At 33.9% G+C, this 20,000-nt stretch overlaps 1 protein-coding gene across 1 annotated transcript in view; it reads left to right on the plus strand.

Moving 5' to 3' along the window:
• The window catches only part of FOXP2 (forkhead box P2), a 607,622-nt gene that overhangs the window by 581,484 nt on the left and 6,138 nt on the right, over window positions 1–20,000 (plus strand). The window contains exon 20 of the mRNA XM_058426115.1: window positions 6–169. Within this exon, the coding sequence (XP_058282098.1) occupies window positions 6–169 (164 nt within the window). The remainder of the gene's footprint in view (window positions 1–5; window positions 170–20,000) is intronic.

The raw sequence follows: 20,000 nt of genomic DNA on the forward strand, positions 1-20,000 counted from the left end.
ACTAGGCTGCCTTGGCAGAGAGCAGTTTACCTTTGCTAAGTAATCCTGGACTGATCAATAATGCATCCAGTGGCCTACTGCAGGCCGTCCACGAAGACCTCAATGGTTCTCTGGATCACATTGACAGCAATGGAAACAGTAGTCCAGGCTGCTCGCCTCAGCCGCACATGTAAGTGTGGTTAACAGACTCTCTAAAGGGAAGAATCTATATTAATATGCTTCTTAAATTTAGTATTTTTCTGAAGTTTTTACTGTTGTGTAACTTAAAAATATAAATTTAAGTGGAGTTAAATTATACCACGTTCATAATATGACAAAGTTTATCAAAATCGGTTTTAATACATTTTTTAGATTATCTCAAATGCCGTGTCATTATTGTTCCAGCAGTCCTCTACAGATTCTTAGTACTACTAACGTTCTCTTGGGCATAAAGCAGTGTCTAAGATGAATCTACGTCTTATGGGTCATTATCACAGGTTGGTTTGTATGGTGCAATAAGAATATTCATGATGGAATAAGTTGTTATAATTTTTACTACTATTACAGGTCTCTAAACCATTTATGGACTGTAGTCAAGATATTGCCCGTTTTTATAGACTGTAAAATGCAAAGTTTAACTGTTACCCACAGTTTACATAGAAGCTAGTAAAGTGTAACTTTTTGCCTGTCTTATAAATCAGTGTAATTATATATTCAACTTTAATTACTGGTGCGTCTGTATTGGCAAGGTTTATATGTTATATTTTATGCAAGACTACGATTCCTATTAATATTTAGCAGCTAACTATATCATTAATTACTCTAAAATCTTTCCCCTACCATCTTTTTAATGGAGCTGAGAGAGTAGAAGTATTAAAAATTGATGTATTGTGGATTTCAGAAATGTGTATGACACTTTAAAAAATGCCTGGCTTTTTTCAATAGTGTCAAGCATATTAGTGTCTTGTTTACTAAAATGTATTGACCGTAGTAGAACTGAGCATTCAGACGAAAAAAATTTGAATCTGAATAATGAAGTGTGTACACCATTTAGCTGCCAGGATGAGTTGTAACTCATGTCTATACTTCCTAGAATTAAACGTCATATACTTCTAATTACAAGTTATTGAGGTAAGATTAGTCCTTTCTCTTATTTTTGTATTGTCTTCCTTTATTTTTCCATTCAGTATCTAGTAAAAGGTCTGAAAGAGAAATATATACTCTTTATATGTACCCATTTTCACTTGACCTTTCACAGGGTATTATTTTTGTTGTCTTTTTAAGCATTTTATTCTGTTTGACATATTAATGTCTTTAAGATCATATGCCTAATTGCTTTATAGCACTTTTACTCTTTCACCTTTGCAAAAAAACACACTGTGAACATTAATGTGTTTTATCAGGTTCCAAACCATTACTTCTTCAAAATGGAAAAATTTGTCTTTTGGAAGTGTCTTTAGATGTATTAAATAATACAAAAGAAGTAATAAAACTCGAAGTAGAAAGAACATGAATATATGCTCTTGAGAGTAGCAGTACTCTAAAACAAGGAAAGTGAGAAATCAGACAAAAGTTTTTATATCCCCGCTTTATCCTATCAGCCATGCAGTGGGTAGCTTGCGGCCTTTTACTTTCAGCAGTTCTCCTGAGTATGCTAATGCTCACTCCCTGTATAAAATGCTAAAGCAATAAAACTTTAAAGAGCAAACAAGAGTTAGATCCTGTTTTCTGCTTTAAAAAAAGACCTATTTCAGAGAAATAAAAGATGTTCCTAATAAAAGTGTTTAAGCTGTTGGTGCAACTTCCTGTGCTCATATGCAGTATATAGTGGTTGTTATAAACTACCTATAGAGGACATGTAAACACTTAGTTTTTAAATGTAATTGTCTGGTGCTAAAAATATTAAAATAAACAATTAATGATTAATGAAATAGTTTATTAAACATTGTATTTTAGAACCTGAAATAATAATTGGGCTAAATTGTAGCATTGTTAGATGGGTATTGATTTTCATTTGGCAATTGCTACTTCAGATTTTTCATTTTATTATTAAAGTTTATGAAATATTTCAGAGAAATATTAGTATGTATTAGATAACATCTAAAAATTATACATATAATGTCCAGTATATTGCTGCTATGGGTTTATAAAGTTAAAATGTTCATAGTTAATATATAACACATTTTATGCTTATATGAATTAGTGCATGTGAAAAATACTTATGGTTTATTTTCCATAGATAAAAGGAAAGCTTGTTGAAAATAGATTTCAGAAAAAATAAAAATTAAAAGGAGTGTAAATTGTCCCTTTTTCTAAATTATATCAATTATAATCAAAATTTTAATTATCTTGCAGAATATTGAGTCAATATTCATTCTTAAATCTGTTTTTGCTGCTGTCATTAGGTTCTTGCATAATAGATGTCAAATATTTATGGAATATTTCAGTATCCTCTATCTTCACCTTTATAAAGTTTTAAGATGCTTGTACTTAAACCATGTTATGTATTTTATTAGGCAAAGGCAGAAATATTGATATAATCCTCTCAATCAAAATTTGGTTGTATATAATTGAATACATTTCAAAATACTTTGGAAATTAAACAGAAATGAAATAATTTTTATAAGACATTTACATAGCATACTTATATCTCCTAAAATGAAGTCATGTTACTTGTTGTTTTAGAGGGGGTTAGTTATGCTGATGCAATTGTAAACAAGAGGAAGTAGGGCCTAGTGGTATCAGAACATAGGTTGTAATGCCGGATTGTCAGGGTTCCAATTCCAGATTCAATAGTTAATAGCCAAGTGGGATTGAGCATGTTACGTAACATTTCTTTCCTCAGCTTTCTCAGCTGAAAATGAGGTAAGTAATAATATAATGCTTCTTGTTTCATAAGATTCTTGCAAATGAAATGAGTGCCTGGAACATAATAATTGCTCCTTGTGTCTCTCATAGTGCTGTGTAAATAGGTACTGATTTATATTACTTCTTGTAATACCTCACTGTTACTAAAAATGAGTCTATAAACAATATGAAAATATTTTTGTATTTTGCATTTTAATACTTGTTTCAAGGCACTCTGTAAGTTTGTGGTTAGTCATTGACAATCCATTTTCTTCTCCTTCTTTCTCCTCTTATAATTCATAAAGTAAGCAGATCCATAAAACTGAAACAACATGAGGCCAGGCACGGTGGCTTATGCCAGTAATCCCAGCATTTTGGGAGGGGAGGGTGGGAGGATTGCTTGAGGCCAGGAGTTCAAGACCAGCCTGGACAACATAGTGAGACCCTGTATTTACAAAAATAATTTTAAAAATTAGTTGGGTGTGGTGTGTGCCTGTATATAGTCCTAGCTACTCAGGAGGCTCAGGCAGGAGGACAGCTTGAGCCTAGGGATTTCGAGGTTACAGTAAGCTATGATTGTGCCATGGAACTCAAGCCTGTGCCACAGAGTGAGACTCTATCTGTCTCTAAAAATAAAATAAAAAGTGAAACAATATGACACAAGGGTTTGTTATAGGTAGCACATTACCTATATATTATCTGAAGTTTTAGGCAATGAACAACTCAAATAGAGCAACACCAACCCAGAATCAGGGACATATCATATGTGTCTTGAAAACATTGAGTATTAGTTTTGACAGGAATTTAGAATATATAAGGGAATATAGAATTTAGAATATAGGAAGTGGGACCAGACTGCTGAGTGGCTTAAGTATCAAGCTATGGTGTTTGTTTCAGTCAATATACAGCTTGTTACTGTTATCAGCTTGACTTTGACACAATCATAGCTATGCATTAGGAACAGTAATCTAAAAGTGTGCTGAATGAACCATGACTTAATGAAACTCATGTATAGGAGGATATTCTGAAATTGGGAGAGACTGGAAGCAGAAAATTAATTCTTGCAGTATGTAATATCTAACATAAGTACAAGACTAGGTGTGGAGAGCAAAGAATCCATATAAGAAGTGCTGTGAAAAGAAATACCAGAACAAGACAACCAATTGCATGCTAGGGACAAAGAGGAAAATTGGGAAAATTCATAGCCACTTTAAAAGTCTGCAAAGAGAAATACAGGACACAAGATGCAGGTTCAAAAGGGAAGATGAAGAATTCAGCATTTTACTTGGGGAATCTAAGAACCTAAATATCATTAGATTCAGGAGAAAACACTGATGATTTTTTTGATTAGTCTTTTAATTCAACTCCATTATAGTAAAATTCTACATGGTAGGATATGAATATATACCTGAGATTGGTAGAGAAGATGTTTTTTGAAGCATTAGAAGAGTGACATAGACATGGTCTGGTGCTTCCTATAAATTGTGGAGAACAAGAGATGCCAAATTATCATTTATATTCCATACTCCATATTTTAACCCTTTTCTTCCACTCCAGTTTTCGCTTTATTCAGTGTCCTGAATAAAGGCCTCTTCCAAATTAATGCATTTATTTCACTCACACTATTTGAATTTCTGCCCTTTCCCTTTTCTGGTTCCCCTCTACTCTCTTACCTAAATTCTACCTTTCCTTACAGGACTAGTCCTATTTTTTTCCAAGAGGTTTTCCCAAGGAATTTTACTATCAGGACCATGCACTCTGCTCCACAATTCTAAAGAACTTGCTTCTTATACTACTATTTTGGACTAATACTTTGTGTACATGTGTGAGTGTGTGTGCACATACACATGCACATGTATTTATGCATACATCTGTGTTCATTTTGCAGATATCCCTACCTTAATGACAAGTCCCTTAAAGACAGAGATTATGTTTTAGACAAATTATAGTACAAGAAACCCCCAGCACATTCTACTATGTCAAGTAAGCATTCAGTAAAAGTATGATACTGATTATGAAAAATCAAATTGGAGATTACAGTTAATTAGAAATGGTTTGACTTCACAAAGTTATACTTACAGGAGTATAAAATCCAGGGTTCTCCTAGAATCTTGAAAAAGGGAGAACAAAAGAGATTTTAGGAAGAACAGATGAGTAAATATAATGTTCATTTTTATCTGGGAGCTAATAAAATTTTTTAAGTATTGGTAGACTATACTTTTTAAGTTTTATTTTTAGTTTTAATTATTTAATTAATATGTATTTTATAACCATTCCAATTTATGTGAGTAAAAAGTGGCTTCCCACTTTGAGTAGAATGAGGCCCCTTCACCTCATTCATAAGTATCATCTCAGACCTTGTTAAATTTTATTTACATTGTTGAAAGCAGATTGAAAGCAATTATCAAACTTTATGCAATATAAATCAGATGAATGTTTAAGGGGATTTCAGCAAAAAGTAGGAAAGGTTAAAGCCAGGTGAAATTGTATAGATTCTACATAATAATTTTTTGAAACTTCTTTGACTGTTTTGACTCAACTACTTGTTGATTCAAAGTACTTGACTTTTAAAACATTTCTATTTTCTATTGCTGTTCAAGGAGTCCTAGAACCATCCATGGTATGAATAAGGGAAAATGATACTTTAAGTGTCTGAGCTGAGTATCATTACAATTTATAATATTGTTCCCTTATGCACCTGAATGCAGTATTCCCTTTTTCAGAGTTATATAGAATATGAATTAAAAATGACTAGCTTCCTATTTTATATAGACATTTACCTCTAAAAATGTTTAAAAGGTTAGGATTGATGCTATCTTTAAGCTGAAGTAATTTGAACTTACTGTCTTCTCTCATGTATTGGACTTAAGTGAATGACAAGAGAAGAAAACATGTAGACTAGACCTGGAAGATGAACGCATACTGATACAATCAATCCATTTCTTGTCTACTTCCCAACCTGAGGCAAGAAGTGGAATTTAATGATGTACCTACCGTATTTAGTTCTACTCAGTTGTTTCTTTTTGTATTAAGTAATTGTTTCTCCTCATTCTCAATAAGTTGGTTCAGATTTGCTGTTTTTCCTCGTATAAAATGTTAAATGAGATTCCCATTTTTATATTTTCAAATGTTGTGTCTAGAGATCAAAATAAATGTTCTTCCCCAGCTGGTTTTGTATTGAGGGCTTTACTCACAAAGCCTCCCATTGTCATGTCATTCCCCTTTCTGATTATTAGAGTCTCCTACTGTTGAGTTTTCAGATCCTTTCTTATATGTCATTCCTGACTCCTCTTAGCCTCTATGTCGTTTCAAAGTTTTGCTTGCTAAATATTCTATATTCTTTGTAGGTGATTATTATTTTCTCCTGTTGGTAAAGCAAATATTTGAAGCTTGAGAGATAAAAATCTTTTATATAGAATGTTAATATATTGGATATAAGATAAGAAAATTAATTTATTGTGTCCTTAGAAGGCAAACCCTTAGGAGAAGAAAATAAAAGGCTGAGGTGTCATATAAAAGGAGTAATGTAGTATTATTTCAGAATTGCAATAGAGATCGTAAGATTTTTTTTAATTTGCATGTCAACATGCTCCAGAACTTTGTATACATCACATACCCGGGTCATCTTTACAACATCCTCTTCTTCTTCATAGCCTCAGTTGTTAAATCATTTCAACATTATACTTTGGCCTCTCCTGTTGATAATATTTTGCCCCATAGATAGGTAAAAGGGGCTCCTAGACCCCCACTGGATTAAACAGTATTGAAAATCTAAACTTTGAATTGTCATAAAACATAATGAAAATGTAAGTATATAATATTACATTTCTTCCTTCTATTCTCTTTGGCTGCCTTAAAATTTAAATTGCTATTTGTAGGCACATGTAGAATTTGCAGATCCTACATCTTTGGTTGCTGATATTTTATATAAAATCCCTACAGATCTTAGATCTCTCTGTGGACAAAAGCATTTGAAATTGGAGTGGCTCTGTATTTCAGAGGAAAGCAGTTGGAAGTGACTGACAACTTGAGCAAATGGAATGCTCTTTCTCATTGTTTTCATCCTGTTAAGCCTGTACTATTTTTGCTGATGTTTTGGATCATTATGTTGCATTGCGAAACTCTAAACATGAAAGCTTTTTTTTTGCCTCACATATGTTTTCATAGATTTTTTAATTAACAATTTTTCAGTCAACTTTATTTTTTTTCTAGCATTTCTGGTCCTCTTATAATTTTTCTTCTGATTTAATTCCATTTTTATTTAATCTCTAAACTTTTTGATTAACTTTGCTAGTTAGCTTTGAGATCTCTTTCCAAAGTGATTGTACAGAACTTATGATTATGCCAGCTCTTTATCATCTCATCTTTTTTTTTAAGTGCTACAAGTGTGGATCAGTAGCTGCTGTTCTTTTTTACATTATTCCAGTCCCCATATGTGGCACTTACAACTCATTCCAGTTCCTCTTAATAAAAAGATCCTCCCAGAGATACAGTGCCTTTAGCTAAAAAGTGTTATATCCCCACCGTGCCAATTGTGGAAATTTGTGGGTTCCTATAGGGTTTTGAAGGATTTTTATAGAACTATACAGATGATATCTGACATCCGTGGTGTGAATTCCCACAATTTAGGCAAAGTGTGTCAGAAAACTTTTAGCTGACAGTATTGTAGCTTACTGCTTCTGTTTTATATCTAAAGAAGGTACTTTGTTAGAAGATACAACTTCATTTGCACTAACACTAGTTGAGCCTTAAAAATGTCCTTTCTCTAACGGTCAGAAAATGATTACTGAATTGTTAAAGAAGGAATAATGCTTCAGTGTTAACTTTTTCCTACTTTCAGTACCAGGGAAAAAAAATGAAGATCTTATGTACTGCTATGGTATTTTAATTTCAGCTTTCAACATAGGACTTGGGAAGTGGATGTATGTTGGTAACCAGAGGCATTTAATAAATAAAGAGACTTACGTAAAGTCAACTGTTATTTCAGAATATTCCTTTATGTGAAGGTAATTTACATGATAAAAAATTATGTCTTAATGTATGTTAAAATTATGTGCATTTTGACTGCTCTGGCAGAATTTAAAATTTACCACTCACAGAAGTAACATGTTATACTTGAATATTTCAACACCAAGAAACACAGGGTTACTACATTCCATAGGCAGTTTCTATCATTAGAATAGCATTAAATAATTTATATAAGCAACAGATGATCAAATCATTTCACATAACTACTGAAAACTAACATTGTTTAGTTTGTTCAACATTATCTTCGTTTTGAAGACAAAATGGAGTAAAATCAGCAAGACACTTAAAAGGTAGGAGGACAAGTCATCATTGATCACACAATGTTATCTTACTATAAAAAAATGTATATTTGCAACATTAGATCTGTGGTTCCTTTTGTTAATTAGCAAGTCAAAGAAAGGACATGGTGCGCTAGATTTAGAATAAAAAGTACATATTGTTGACTGAGTGCAATGGCTCATGCCTGTAATCCCAGCACTTTGGGAGGCCGAGGTGGGCAGATCACCTGCAGTCAGGAGTTCGAGACCAGCCTGGCCAACATGGCAAAACCCCATCTCTACTAAAAATACAAAAATTAGCTGGGCATGGTGGTGGGGGCCTGTAATCCCAGCTACTCGGGAGGCTGAGGCAGGAGAATCGCCTGAACCCAGGAGGCAGAAGTTGCAGTGAGCCGCCGAGATCATGCCATTGCACTCCAGCCAAGGTGACAGAGCGAGACTCCATCTCAAAAAAAAAAAAAGTACATATTACTTTTACTCCTTATTCCATCTGATGTTTAGAACTAATGGAGTATATAACTAAGCAAAACTCAACTCAGGAGAAAGCCAGAATGTGAGTCAGTTCTGTGGTTTAATTTGAGCAAAGGAATAGTTTCAGCAAAGCAGTCAGTCTCAGAAATTAGGCAGACCTAGTGACATGAGCAATAGGTAGTCCAGGTGGAAAGTAGCCTCTGTAAAGGTTTTCCAAGAGACAGCTTCACCAGGAGCCAGCAGTGGATGGGTAACAACTCCAGTAGGGCAGTTTGGTCATAGGAAATAGATAACAGTTGAGAAAAATGGGTAAGCCACATCCAAAAGAGCGGCCACAGCAGTAGGGCTCAACTACAGGACTTTGAGGTCAAGATCTTCAAGGAGCCAGAATGCAAGTTAACAAATGTAATTACAGATAAACTGGAACATACACCCCATATACTCATATTACCTATCTGACTTTTGACTGAAACTTGGTCCAACAAATAAGGCAATAATACAATTTTTGGATTAATGATTCAAAGGAAAATTGGAGCAGCAGCAAGACTGACTTAACGGCGAAGTGTCAAGATGTAATTTAGACTTTATTTGTCTGGCCAACAGATTAGAACTATAAGGGTCCTTAGATCCACAGCTGAATGTTTGTTGATAGTCTTCATTTTTGAGACACAAATTGGAATGGTACCAATTGTATCTCAGTGGCCAACTAATTTGTTTCTGAGATTGGGCACAATATATTTGTGCTTATCAATGATGAAAGTAATTACATCTATATTTTCATTTTATTACAGCTGTTTTGGTCACAACTATCACTTTTATAAAGTCAAATAGAATGATAAATCCTGAAGAATTTCATTGTGTTTTTAAAAAATTGACTCTACAGCAAAACTATCTGAAATCATTTGGGAGTGAGCCTAAATCATGTAAAATCTAGTTCCTTTAAACAATATTGCATAAATTTAAATACATTTCAATATAATGTTGGAGGTAAGAGCAGGAAATTCTAGATAAGTGTTGATATACATATATATGCATGCAACTTATAAAATTATGTTTCACTGACTTTGACCCACCTTTTTGTTGTTTCTTTGGACTGATACTGACATTTTTTTATTTTTTTTGAGATGGAGTTTTGCTCTTGTTGCCCAGGCTGGAGTGCATTGGCACGATCTCAACTCAATGCAACCTCTGCCTCGCAGATTCAAGCAATTCTCCTGTCTCAGCCTCCTGAGTAGCTGGGATTACAGGTGCCTGCCACTACACCCGACTAATTTTTTTATATTTTTAGTAGAGACGGGGTTTCGCCATGTTGGCCAGGCTGGTCTCGAACTGCTGACCTCAGGTGATCCACCCGCTTTGACCTCCCAAAGTGCTGGGATTACAGGCCTGGGCCACCGCACCTGGCCAGACTGATACTGACTTTAAATGGAACTTTATAACTCCACCATGGAATCAGATCTCTTGAGTTGTAAGATGTAATTATAAACTGGCATCATTAGGAATGGAAATACATCTTAGAAGAGAAAATTTCATCACAATTATCTGAAAATAATATTCCTTTGCCATCAATGCTAAGTGGCTGCAGTTTTTAGAAAATAGACTAAGGGATGATAACATTTTTATCCTGGCTTATGATGAAAATTAAAATTTATTTTGATATTTATCATTAGCCAGGGAGAAGAGGTGTGGGAAATTTAGTAGGGCATTTTCTACTTATATCCTGGATAAAGGAAACTATACAGTTAATATGGAATGCAGAATCATTTGTTCACTCCAATTTTTGAATCCCCTTTTCATAATTGCACATTTCTGTAAGAAGGAATATTTTCATTTCCATCAAGGGATAAGGAGGAGGATTATTTCTTTAGAACTGAAATGATAGTCTGAGTACTGTCCTACTGGCAGCTACTACATGCAAACTCATTGAAATAAAAACAAAGATCAGTTCATTTAACACTAGAATTTTTATGTCAAACGTTATTTTAATTTACCAAAGAGAAAATCTTGAAAGATAAGAAATGGGAATAAGGAACTACATAAGTAATAACTCTGTTGTATAGTTTCTTAGCTGATAAAAGTTAAGAACATTTTTTTTCATTTCTAGTAGTTTTAATTGGACGTCTTTCTTATTCAGTCCTATAAATACGAGAGCTAAATACTTTTCTAAAATCTACTTAAATTTAGAATGTAAAAATCTAAATTTTTGTGGAGAAAACCTGGTTTATCCTTTCCAAAGAATAAAATCTTAAGTAGAATGAAATAATTTATTTATGACTGTATAATTAACTTTACTCACATTTAATTATGTTATCCTTAGATCAGCTCTCATTTTTAAAACTGTTAATATGATTTCTGTTAAAAGTGAACTTTTCTACTTAAAAGTTTAATGTCACTTATATTATTAGCTTTTTTCTGTGATATGTTAATTAAACTAAAACATTTCCCAAGTAGAAAAACAAAATATTACTCTAAAAGTTACATAGCTTTAAGAAATGAATTGTGTGTATCATTTCAACCTGACTTCACACAAATGGAGATAACTAAACTTGTCGTTTTCATGAATCTACCATCAAATTCCAAAAATAATTATATAATTTCCTTTATATATACTAGAAAAAATGAGTAAAATTGAATTTCCATAATTTCCATTTTTATATAAGCTTCCTAAATGAGCATCAGTTATTTTACCAGTTTTCCTGTGAAACTGTGTCTTTGAAAAAAAAAAATTACTTTTTTTGTATGTTCTGTTTGACAAGGTTATATTTTCCAATGTATCAGTCAATACAGGTTAGCTACTCAAAAGTAACAAACGAAAACAAAAGTTAAGCTCAGGAAAAGACATTTAAATAATCCTGTGCTTATATTTTGAATTCATTTTACATCTTGAAAACAGCAATGTTATAGAGTAAGAATGAGGGTTTTGCCATTGGCAAATTGGAACTAATTTAAATGAAAATTTATTCAATCACGTGTGAAATTGATAAAGTGCTAATCATGTATTTATTTTTGAATGCTTAGATACAAAGAGTTGTCATTAATTCAATAATCTTGTGCCAAGTACTGAAGATTGTAGATGGTTAAAAGAAAATCTCATCTTTTTACAGCATTTTTTTAATCTAGAAGGTTTTGATGCTATTTTGAGAAGTAATCAAAATCTATGCATATCAATGGAGAACATATGACTATAGCAATACTCAGTCTATTTTGATATTTTTAAATGTCATTAATTAACAGTTAGGACATAACAGTATATAAGAGGCAAAGAAGAATTCGTAGGATTATAAACATTTTCTTTATTTTGTTTTATTATTATTATTATTATTATTTTTTGAGACGGAGTCCCACTCTGTAGCCAAGGCTGGAGTGTGGTGGCGCAGTCTCGGCTCACTGCAAGCTACGCCTCCCTGGTTCAGGCGATTCTCTTGCCTCAGCCTCCTGAGTAGCTGGGACTACAGGCATACACCACCAGGCCCAGCCATTTTTTTTTTTTTTTTTTTGTATTTTTAGTAGAGACAGGGTTTCTTCTTGTTGACCAGTCTGGTCTCGAACTCCTGACCTCGGAGTTTTTATTAATGTATCCACCGCCTTATAATGTGACCCACCCGCCTCGGCGTCCCAAAGTGCTGGGATTACAGGCGTGAGCCACTGCACCCGGCCTAAAACATTTTCTATCGGAGCTAATTAATGTATTCCACGTAAGTTAAAAGTATCCAAATTAAATTAAGTAGAAGTAAGGATCAAGACACTTTAAAATCAAGGATTTGAACAAGTCTATATTGAATGGGTAACAGATGCTTAGTTCAAGGCCTACACATATTTCAGTATATTTAATATGTTTCTCAAAGTACTATATGTGTAAGTTCATTTGACAGGATAAAGGTTGCTATATTGGATGAAATAAAATCAGTTTCCATAATAAAATTGAAGCATCAGAGTCCTAACACTGTTTCTGAGGATAGCTTTTTGAGTGTTCTCTGGGGAATAACATTTTTTAGAGTAATGATCCATGATTACTGTAGAAGTATGTTATAACCTTCAGGTGTGCTAGGACAGGTGACAAGGCTAATCTTATCTATAGGGTTTTTTAAAAGATGTATTTTTTTGTAAAAAGTTGGTTATTACTTTTAAAAGGTATGCTATTTGAATGTATTGGTTATTTTCCCAAATAACTAGAATTATAAGAAGAAAAGGTATAAGGGAACTGCCTGCAATTAGTAAACCACATAAAAACAATTTTAATCTAGTCTAAAATTTAGTCTTGCTTTATAGATGTTTGATAAAATTAACATTACATTGCTGGAAATTGCCCATATTGTAGGTATGAGTCATAAATTTTAAGTTTTTATTAACAGCATTTGTTGACATTTGTCATAAATGAGGTCAGGAGATTGAGACCATCTTGGCCAACATGGTGAAATCCCATCTCTACTAAAAATACAAAAAATTAGCCAGGTGCCTGTAGTCCTAGCTACTCAGGAGGCTGAGGCAGGAGAATCGCTTGAACCCTGGAGGCGGAGGTTGCAGTAAGCCAAGATCATGCCACTGCACTCCAGCCTGGGTGACAGAGCAAGAATCCGTCTCAAAAAAAAAAACAAAAAAAAAAACTTAAGACTTAAAATCTTTATTGTTAACTTCATGGAATTAATAAACACTACATTTCTAAGAAGACCTGATTGAATTTACCTTGTGCCAGTGAGTCTCTCATAAGTGATGACAGTATATAAATATTCTAGTCATTAACATTTGGTAATATCTAAATAAGCAAAGAAGAGAAAATATACGATTCTACTGTTTAACATCTATTGACTTAAATTTTGAACATCTCAGTTTAAGAGAACTTTATTCATAGTACTTTTTTATTCTAAAGAAAAACAGGAACTGTTTATAGAACCTTTGACTTAGTCTTAAGTAAGGAGAAAATGAATAAAATTTACATTCCTCTAGGGAATATACCGTGTGACCACAATCAAAAAGGATAAACTTTCCCTTTATAATTTGACTGTTTACTTTAGGGTATAGGCAAGCATTAACATTACTTCTGCCTTTCATTAGTGCCTTAGGTACTTGTAAATTTCACAACAAAAGCGACACATATCTTTAGGCAACAAATTTGTTTATCGGTATATCAGTGTAGTTAGTCCTCTATGTTTTTGGAATATACCATTAATGAGGGTGCCTGTAAAACGGGGAGATTACACTAATCAACTGCTACTTTGCAATGTTTTCAAGTAGAGGCTTGCGAAGTTGAATGACCCACAGATGAGTTTCATTCATTTAAATTGGATAAACATTTATTGAACACCTATTGTGTGCATCATACTCTGCTAGAAACTGTGGCAGATGATCAGTGTCTACAGAGGTAAAACTCTAATAGACGGATAAGTACATAGGTATTAATAGAGACCAAGTGAAGGAATGAAGAGAGTTGCAAACAAATTGTGAAGTTGACGTAAGCATGCACATGCACACAGGGAATCGGAAAAGACTTCATGAAGGATGTAATTTTGAGTTAGGCTTAACATGAAGTCAATTTTTAGGTTGAACTTTATGAAATTATTCATATTTTACTGTTTTTTTTTCCCTAAAAAATAGCCATCTTAAATATTTCAACCTAGTATTCAGCAGAGATGCGGAAAGGCAGGATAGATGTAAAGGACATGAGGAGATGAGCAAAGATGACTAAAACATGGGTTTCATTCAGAGAACAATGACTCCTTTGCCTCAGGACGGGCAGCCTGCCTGGATGGGGATACTGTAAGATGAGATTGCCCGGGAGTTTCAGAGCCATATCTTATAGCTCATTAATTTCCAAGCTGCTGATATGGTAGGGACATTTCTTAAAGTTATTTGGAGATGCTTAGCAAGACCTTCAAGGGTATATGTTACCTACTTTTAAAAAGCCCTACATGCTTTCTTTTTTGCTACTTCTCTCTGGAAATAGATGACTTTTTGTTTTTGTTTTTTTTTTTGCTTGAGAAACTAGCAACACCTTATGCCCCTTCCTTCAATATTCAGTTTTAAAATACATTTTTTCCTTAAAATGCTATAAGAACACAGATGAAAAATTAAAAATAAATAAAATGTCTGGAGACCACACATCAATGTTATTGTGGCCATTGCTGTTACTAGCATCTTAATCACAGGGAAGACTGTGGGGAAATTTGTTTTCAGAATCTTTTCATCTTCAATTTCTAATATCCAAACTTTCTGAGATTCGCTTTCATTGTTCCCAGAGCAATTAAAATAACAAATATAAAGATTCATAGAGGTTGCTTGAGAGTCATGAAAAGTTAAGATGTATTTTAACTATTTATTGATTTTTAACTTTCAGTATTTTTGACAGATTTAGGCTCTTCTATCTCCTTGGTAGAGCATAAAAAGGCATATTTCATGTACATTGTATATTTATAGAGTTCAGTGATGCGATCTCAGCTCACTGCAACCTCCACCTCCCAGGCTCAAGCAATCTGCCTGGCTCAACCTCCTACACAGTTGGGATCATAGGCACCTGCCACCATGCCCGGCTAATTTTTATATTTTTAGCAGAGATGGGGTTTCACCATGTTAGCCAGGCTGGTCTCAAATTCCTGACCTCATGTGATCTGCCCGCCACAGCCTCCCCAAGTGCTGGGATTACAGGCGTGAACCACCATGCCCGGCCTACATTGTAAATTTAAAAGTAGTAAATGCAAAACCTTTTTACTCCACAACCTATAAATTCTTCACTTCTTTCCACCATTTCTAATCCTACCACCTTAGTAGTCTGACCGTCGTTAACTTATTACATTGTTTTAGTAAGTTCCCATTTGGTAGCTCTACCTGCAGTGTCCTACCCTAAGCCTGTATTTTGCAAATTCATCTTCATAAAACTCTTCTACCTTTTCGTTATCCTGCTCAAAAACCATCAATAGCCTTTGAGCAGAGATTAAATTTAAACATCATGAAATGCAACTCAAAGGCCTTCTCATCATCTGACCTCATTCTGCTATTCTAACACACACACAAACACACACATTATCACCAGCCCTCCTTCCCCCATGCACTCTCAGCGTTCCCATAACATGTCTACGATTCTCCATTTTCCCTATTTCTACTTGGAATGTCCTCTCTCTCATCTCTGCATAATAAAAATTTTCACCTATTACAAAGCCTACGTGAAGCTACACCACTCTCCTTCATAGAGCATTCACTGATTGAATTGTCAGAATTTATCTCCCCTTTTATAATACTTTATCTACTGTGGCATCGATCACATTCTGCCTTGTGTCAAAGTTACTTGTATATATGTCTTACCTCCTCTGTTAGACTGAAAACTTGATAATAACAGGACCCATTGTCCATGCAGCCCCTATCCCAGAGGTTTACATACAATGTCTATTGACTGGATTTTTTTTTTCCACTTCTAACAAGAAGTAACTTTTATCCTCCTAGAAGGACTTCAATTTCAGTTACTGTCTTTGTACCTCTGTCAGGGAATAATAACAAACTTTATATCTCTCCATTCCTCAATACTTCTTTTCCTCCAGTTGTCTAAAGAACTTCCAAATATGTTTCTAAATCTCACAAATGTAAATTAAATTAAATTAGGAGCTGGCTATGCCTTTTTAAAGCAAGAAACATAAATTGGTGTTTTTTTGTAGTAAGGAAAAGGTTGTGTACTGAAAGGATCAATTAAATTTGAAGTCTTCTATTTCATGGATAGAACAATTTTTAAAGCATTTGCAATGAATTCCTGGATTCTGGTTTGCATAAATATTCATTATTTGCCAAATGGGTAATTTGCATTAAAACCAAAGTTGATGTTACTTCAGTGCCCCCTTAAAGGAATGTGATGTTTTATCAGGCTTAGAAAAACTACTACCAAAGTAGACATAAGTCCCTTCTATCTGTGACCTTCTGTGGCAAAGGTTTGTACTCTTTAATCTGTAATAATACAAGTACTTGGCATATTTTAGGTGCCCAGTAAATAAATGAATCACTGGAAAGACTATACCCCTTACACTCCCGCCTTAAGCTATCTTAAAAATTTACTGGGAGGCTGAGGCAGGAGAATTGCTTGAACCCGGGAAGGTGGAGGTTGCAGTAAGCCAAGATCACACCACAGCACTCCAGCCTGGGCAACAAGAGCAAGACTCCATCTCAAAAAAAAAAAAAAAAAAAAAAAAAAAGTTGAAGAAAGTAGTGCATAAATTTCAAAACAGTTGGGGAAAAATGGCATAATGAATGTCTGAACCATCTAGAGGAGATCTTCAAATCCAGACAGGGGATTTTATCACTAGGATAGTCAAGAATTTCTCTCATTTCCATCTGAACTTGCTCTTACTTTACTGTTTTTAATGAATTATATTAAGAATACATGTGTTTTAATGCTGTTAGAACATTGGCATTCTTCTTAGAGGCAGGTAAGTTTTCCAATTGTTAACTCCTGTATCACTTAATTGCTACTTTTCTTAGGACACTTAGGGCTGGCAATCTTGTAAATTTATTCTTCTTATACTAGACTACAAGTTCTTTGATAGATATTAAGAACCTCACTGTGCCTTATATATAGAAGATACTCAATGAATTTTTGTTAAATGAATGATTGGCAATAGGAGATAATGTTAATATGTTATTGGCTTTTCCTGTCAAAGTGAGATTGATGCTCTTTACATCATTATAGATACAGGGGACTAGACTCAATCCACAGCATAAAGGAATTCCTGGAGGAAAATTTTACTTTCTAACGGGCTTATGTATATTGCTACATCTCTTAAAATTTTCATTATTTAGTCATATTAAGTTAATCTATTTAAGATTTTTCTAGCTATATGTATATTATCAGAACTTCATAAGCCCCAACATGCATAGCAAATGTGATGCAGGCCTGGATCAATGCATGTATGTTAATGATTTTAATGACAAGCTAATGATGAGGCCTGTGATGGATGACTGAGAATAAATGTAGGAGCACTATGTACAGAGCATTTCAATGATGGCTCCTCTACTTTGAAATTTACTTTCTTCTATTGATCTGAAAGTGATCTGAGACATAACCTGGCCGTTTAGCTTAGTATTTTAGTGACCCAGAATTTGTTGGTAAATAATTTCTTGAAATAACTATAGCAATATGTTGTGTTATTTTGTTTCCTTTTATTACCTTAAATATACTTTTAAGGAAATGTGACTAGTCATTAATAACTCTAATTCCAGGCATCTGATATGTGAGGCACATATATCTTTGTTTCATGACGTTTTTGATACCGTAATAAAAATCTCACTTTAGGGAGAGGTACTGAAATACTTTTAGAGCTAACGAAGCTCATACAATGTTTAAAAATTAATTTCTGTATTTATACTATACTTTCTTCCAAAAAAGGTTATAAGGTTATTATATATTATGACTGTGTTCAGTGTTTATTGATCACTTATGATCCAGGCACTATTTCAAGTGTTTTACATATATGCAAAATAATTTAACCCTTATAATGAGTGTATAAGGTAGTCACTTTTTTCTCTGCTTTATGGGTAAAGAAATGGAGATACAGAGAGGTTAAGTAGCTTTTCCAAGGTTGCGTAGCTAGGAAGTAAAGGAGCCAGGCTTCAAACCCGAGTATTTTATCCTCAAAGCCCACTATATTCTTAACCACTTAATCACTGCTGCATGACTAAAGATTATAAATGAGGTGCCTAAACTGTTCAGTATTACTTTATACCACACTTGGAAGTTAATCAAAATACTAAATACATAAAATGTATCACGGTAAATTATATTCTTATAATTAAAAACCTGTAGATAATTCTACATGGGAAGAAGATTCATAATGAAGAATTGGTGAGCACAGAGGAGAGTTTCTTTAAAGGGATTCTTTTATTTTATTTGAATTGTCAGGGATGTTTCTATGTTGGATAGCAGCATTTTTGTAGAAGAAAACCTAATTATCCTATGGTAGTGTAACACCTGGCACCTTGAAGAATTTGCAAAAATGAACACTACAGAAATATCCACTTTTTCTTTCGGAAATAAATTTAATGGCTCTCATATCCTGTAATGGGGCAAAAAGAGAAAGAAATTGCTAATGGTCACAAGAAGAGATTAATTCTGTATTCATCCTGCAACCCACAAAAGGCATGTGGCTTCATTGTGTTCCATTTCTTTTGAGTTGGCATATAACTTGACAAGTGAAAACATGGAGCACTTTGAGATCCAAAAATGAGAAACCTAATATAAATAGAGATAATTATAATAGAAATTTTATTTTTATTGAAAAGTATTCCACCAATTTATAGGCATAGGTACTGTAACTTTCAAGCAATTTTATTTTCTGGAATGTTGAAACTTCTCTTGCTACTTTTTATTTCTTTCTCTGATATTATATTGATGGCAAATAGATCTTTTAAAAATTGAGCATTAATAATTATTGACTTTAGTTTGCTTTATTTTAGGAAATTAGCAGCCTAACATTGTAGCCATTGGGGAAAATTTTATTTACAGCTTTTCCAGCTCTGTTATCTTTTTCACTAGTTCTGAATGGAAGATATCCCAAGGATACTTAATTTCAGAGAGATATCTTCTCTTTTAGAATTAGTACAATGAAACTCTTAATGCTTTCATGGCACGTAATTTATTCACTCAACACATGTTTACTGTGTGCTGTGTGTAATGTCTCCTAAGCTGTGAAGTTCACAGTCTTGCTTGGCAAGATAAGGTATAGCTACCAGTAGAAAGAGTTAAGTGACAGTGCATGTGATTAAGGCAATATGGGGCAGCAGAAATAACAAGGTTCCAAGAAACATTCTAGAGGCCAGCGTGTGTGTTAGTCTTTGCTGTGCCTGTATGCAGACACTTGGACAGTCACTCCTTTACTCATCTGTAAAATGGGAAGTCAAATAAAAATATCATTACATTAGATGCAGTTTCAGGATTCAGCATCAGAATGACCAAAAAATGCTTTGGAGGTTCAGAGTAGATCAATGAAATTTGGACAGGTCGAAGTCTTTAGGAAGTAGACACAGTGTGAGTTGATCCTTGAGTGGTAGACAGGATGTGTGTGAATAGGCAGAACAGGGTAGAAGGATGTTCTGTGTATACACGGAAAGTTGAAACGGGAAACACAGCCTGAGTCTCCATGAAAAATGTCTTGGAGTAGGAACTGAGCACAATGTTTCTGGGATGATGTTTTGATTCTGGAACAGAAGTTATTATTCAGAAATACTGTTGTATGTAGATAGGTGGAGGTCAGATCATAGTTTATTGAGAATGGCTGAAGGGTTTTGGCTTAATTCTATTTCAACCCCCTGTGTCTCAGTTCAGACATATTTTTATATAGGGCAGTGGCATAATGAAATAAATAAAAGTTCTTGCATTTTAAAATTTTCTGAGACTACAATAGAACATACCACTTTAGTCATTCTTTT

The sequence above is a fragment of the Hylobates moloch genome, unplaced genomic scaffold (assembly GCF_009828535.3).
Source record: "Hylobates moloch isolate HMO894 unplaced genomic scaffold, HMol_V3 SCAFFOLD_1, whole genome shotgun sequence".
NCBI classification, from domain to species: Eukaryota; Metazoa; Chordata; class Mammalia; order Primates; family Hylobatidae; genus Hylobates; species Hylobates moloch.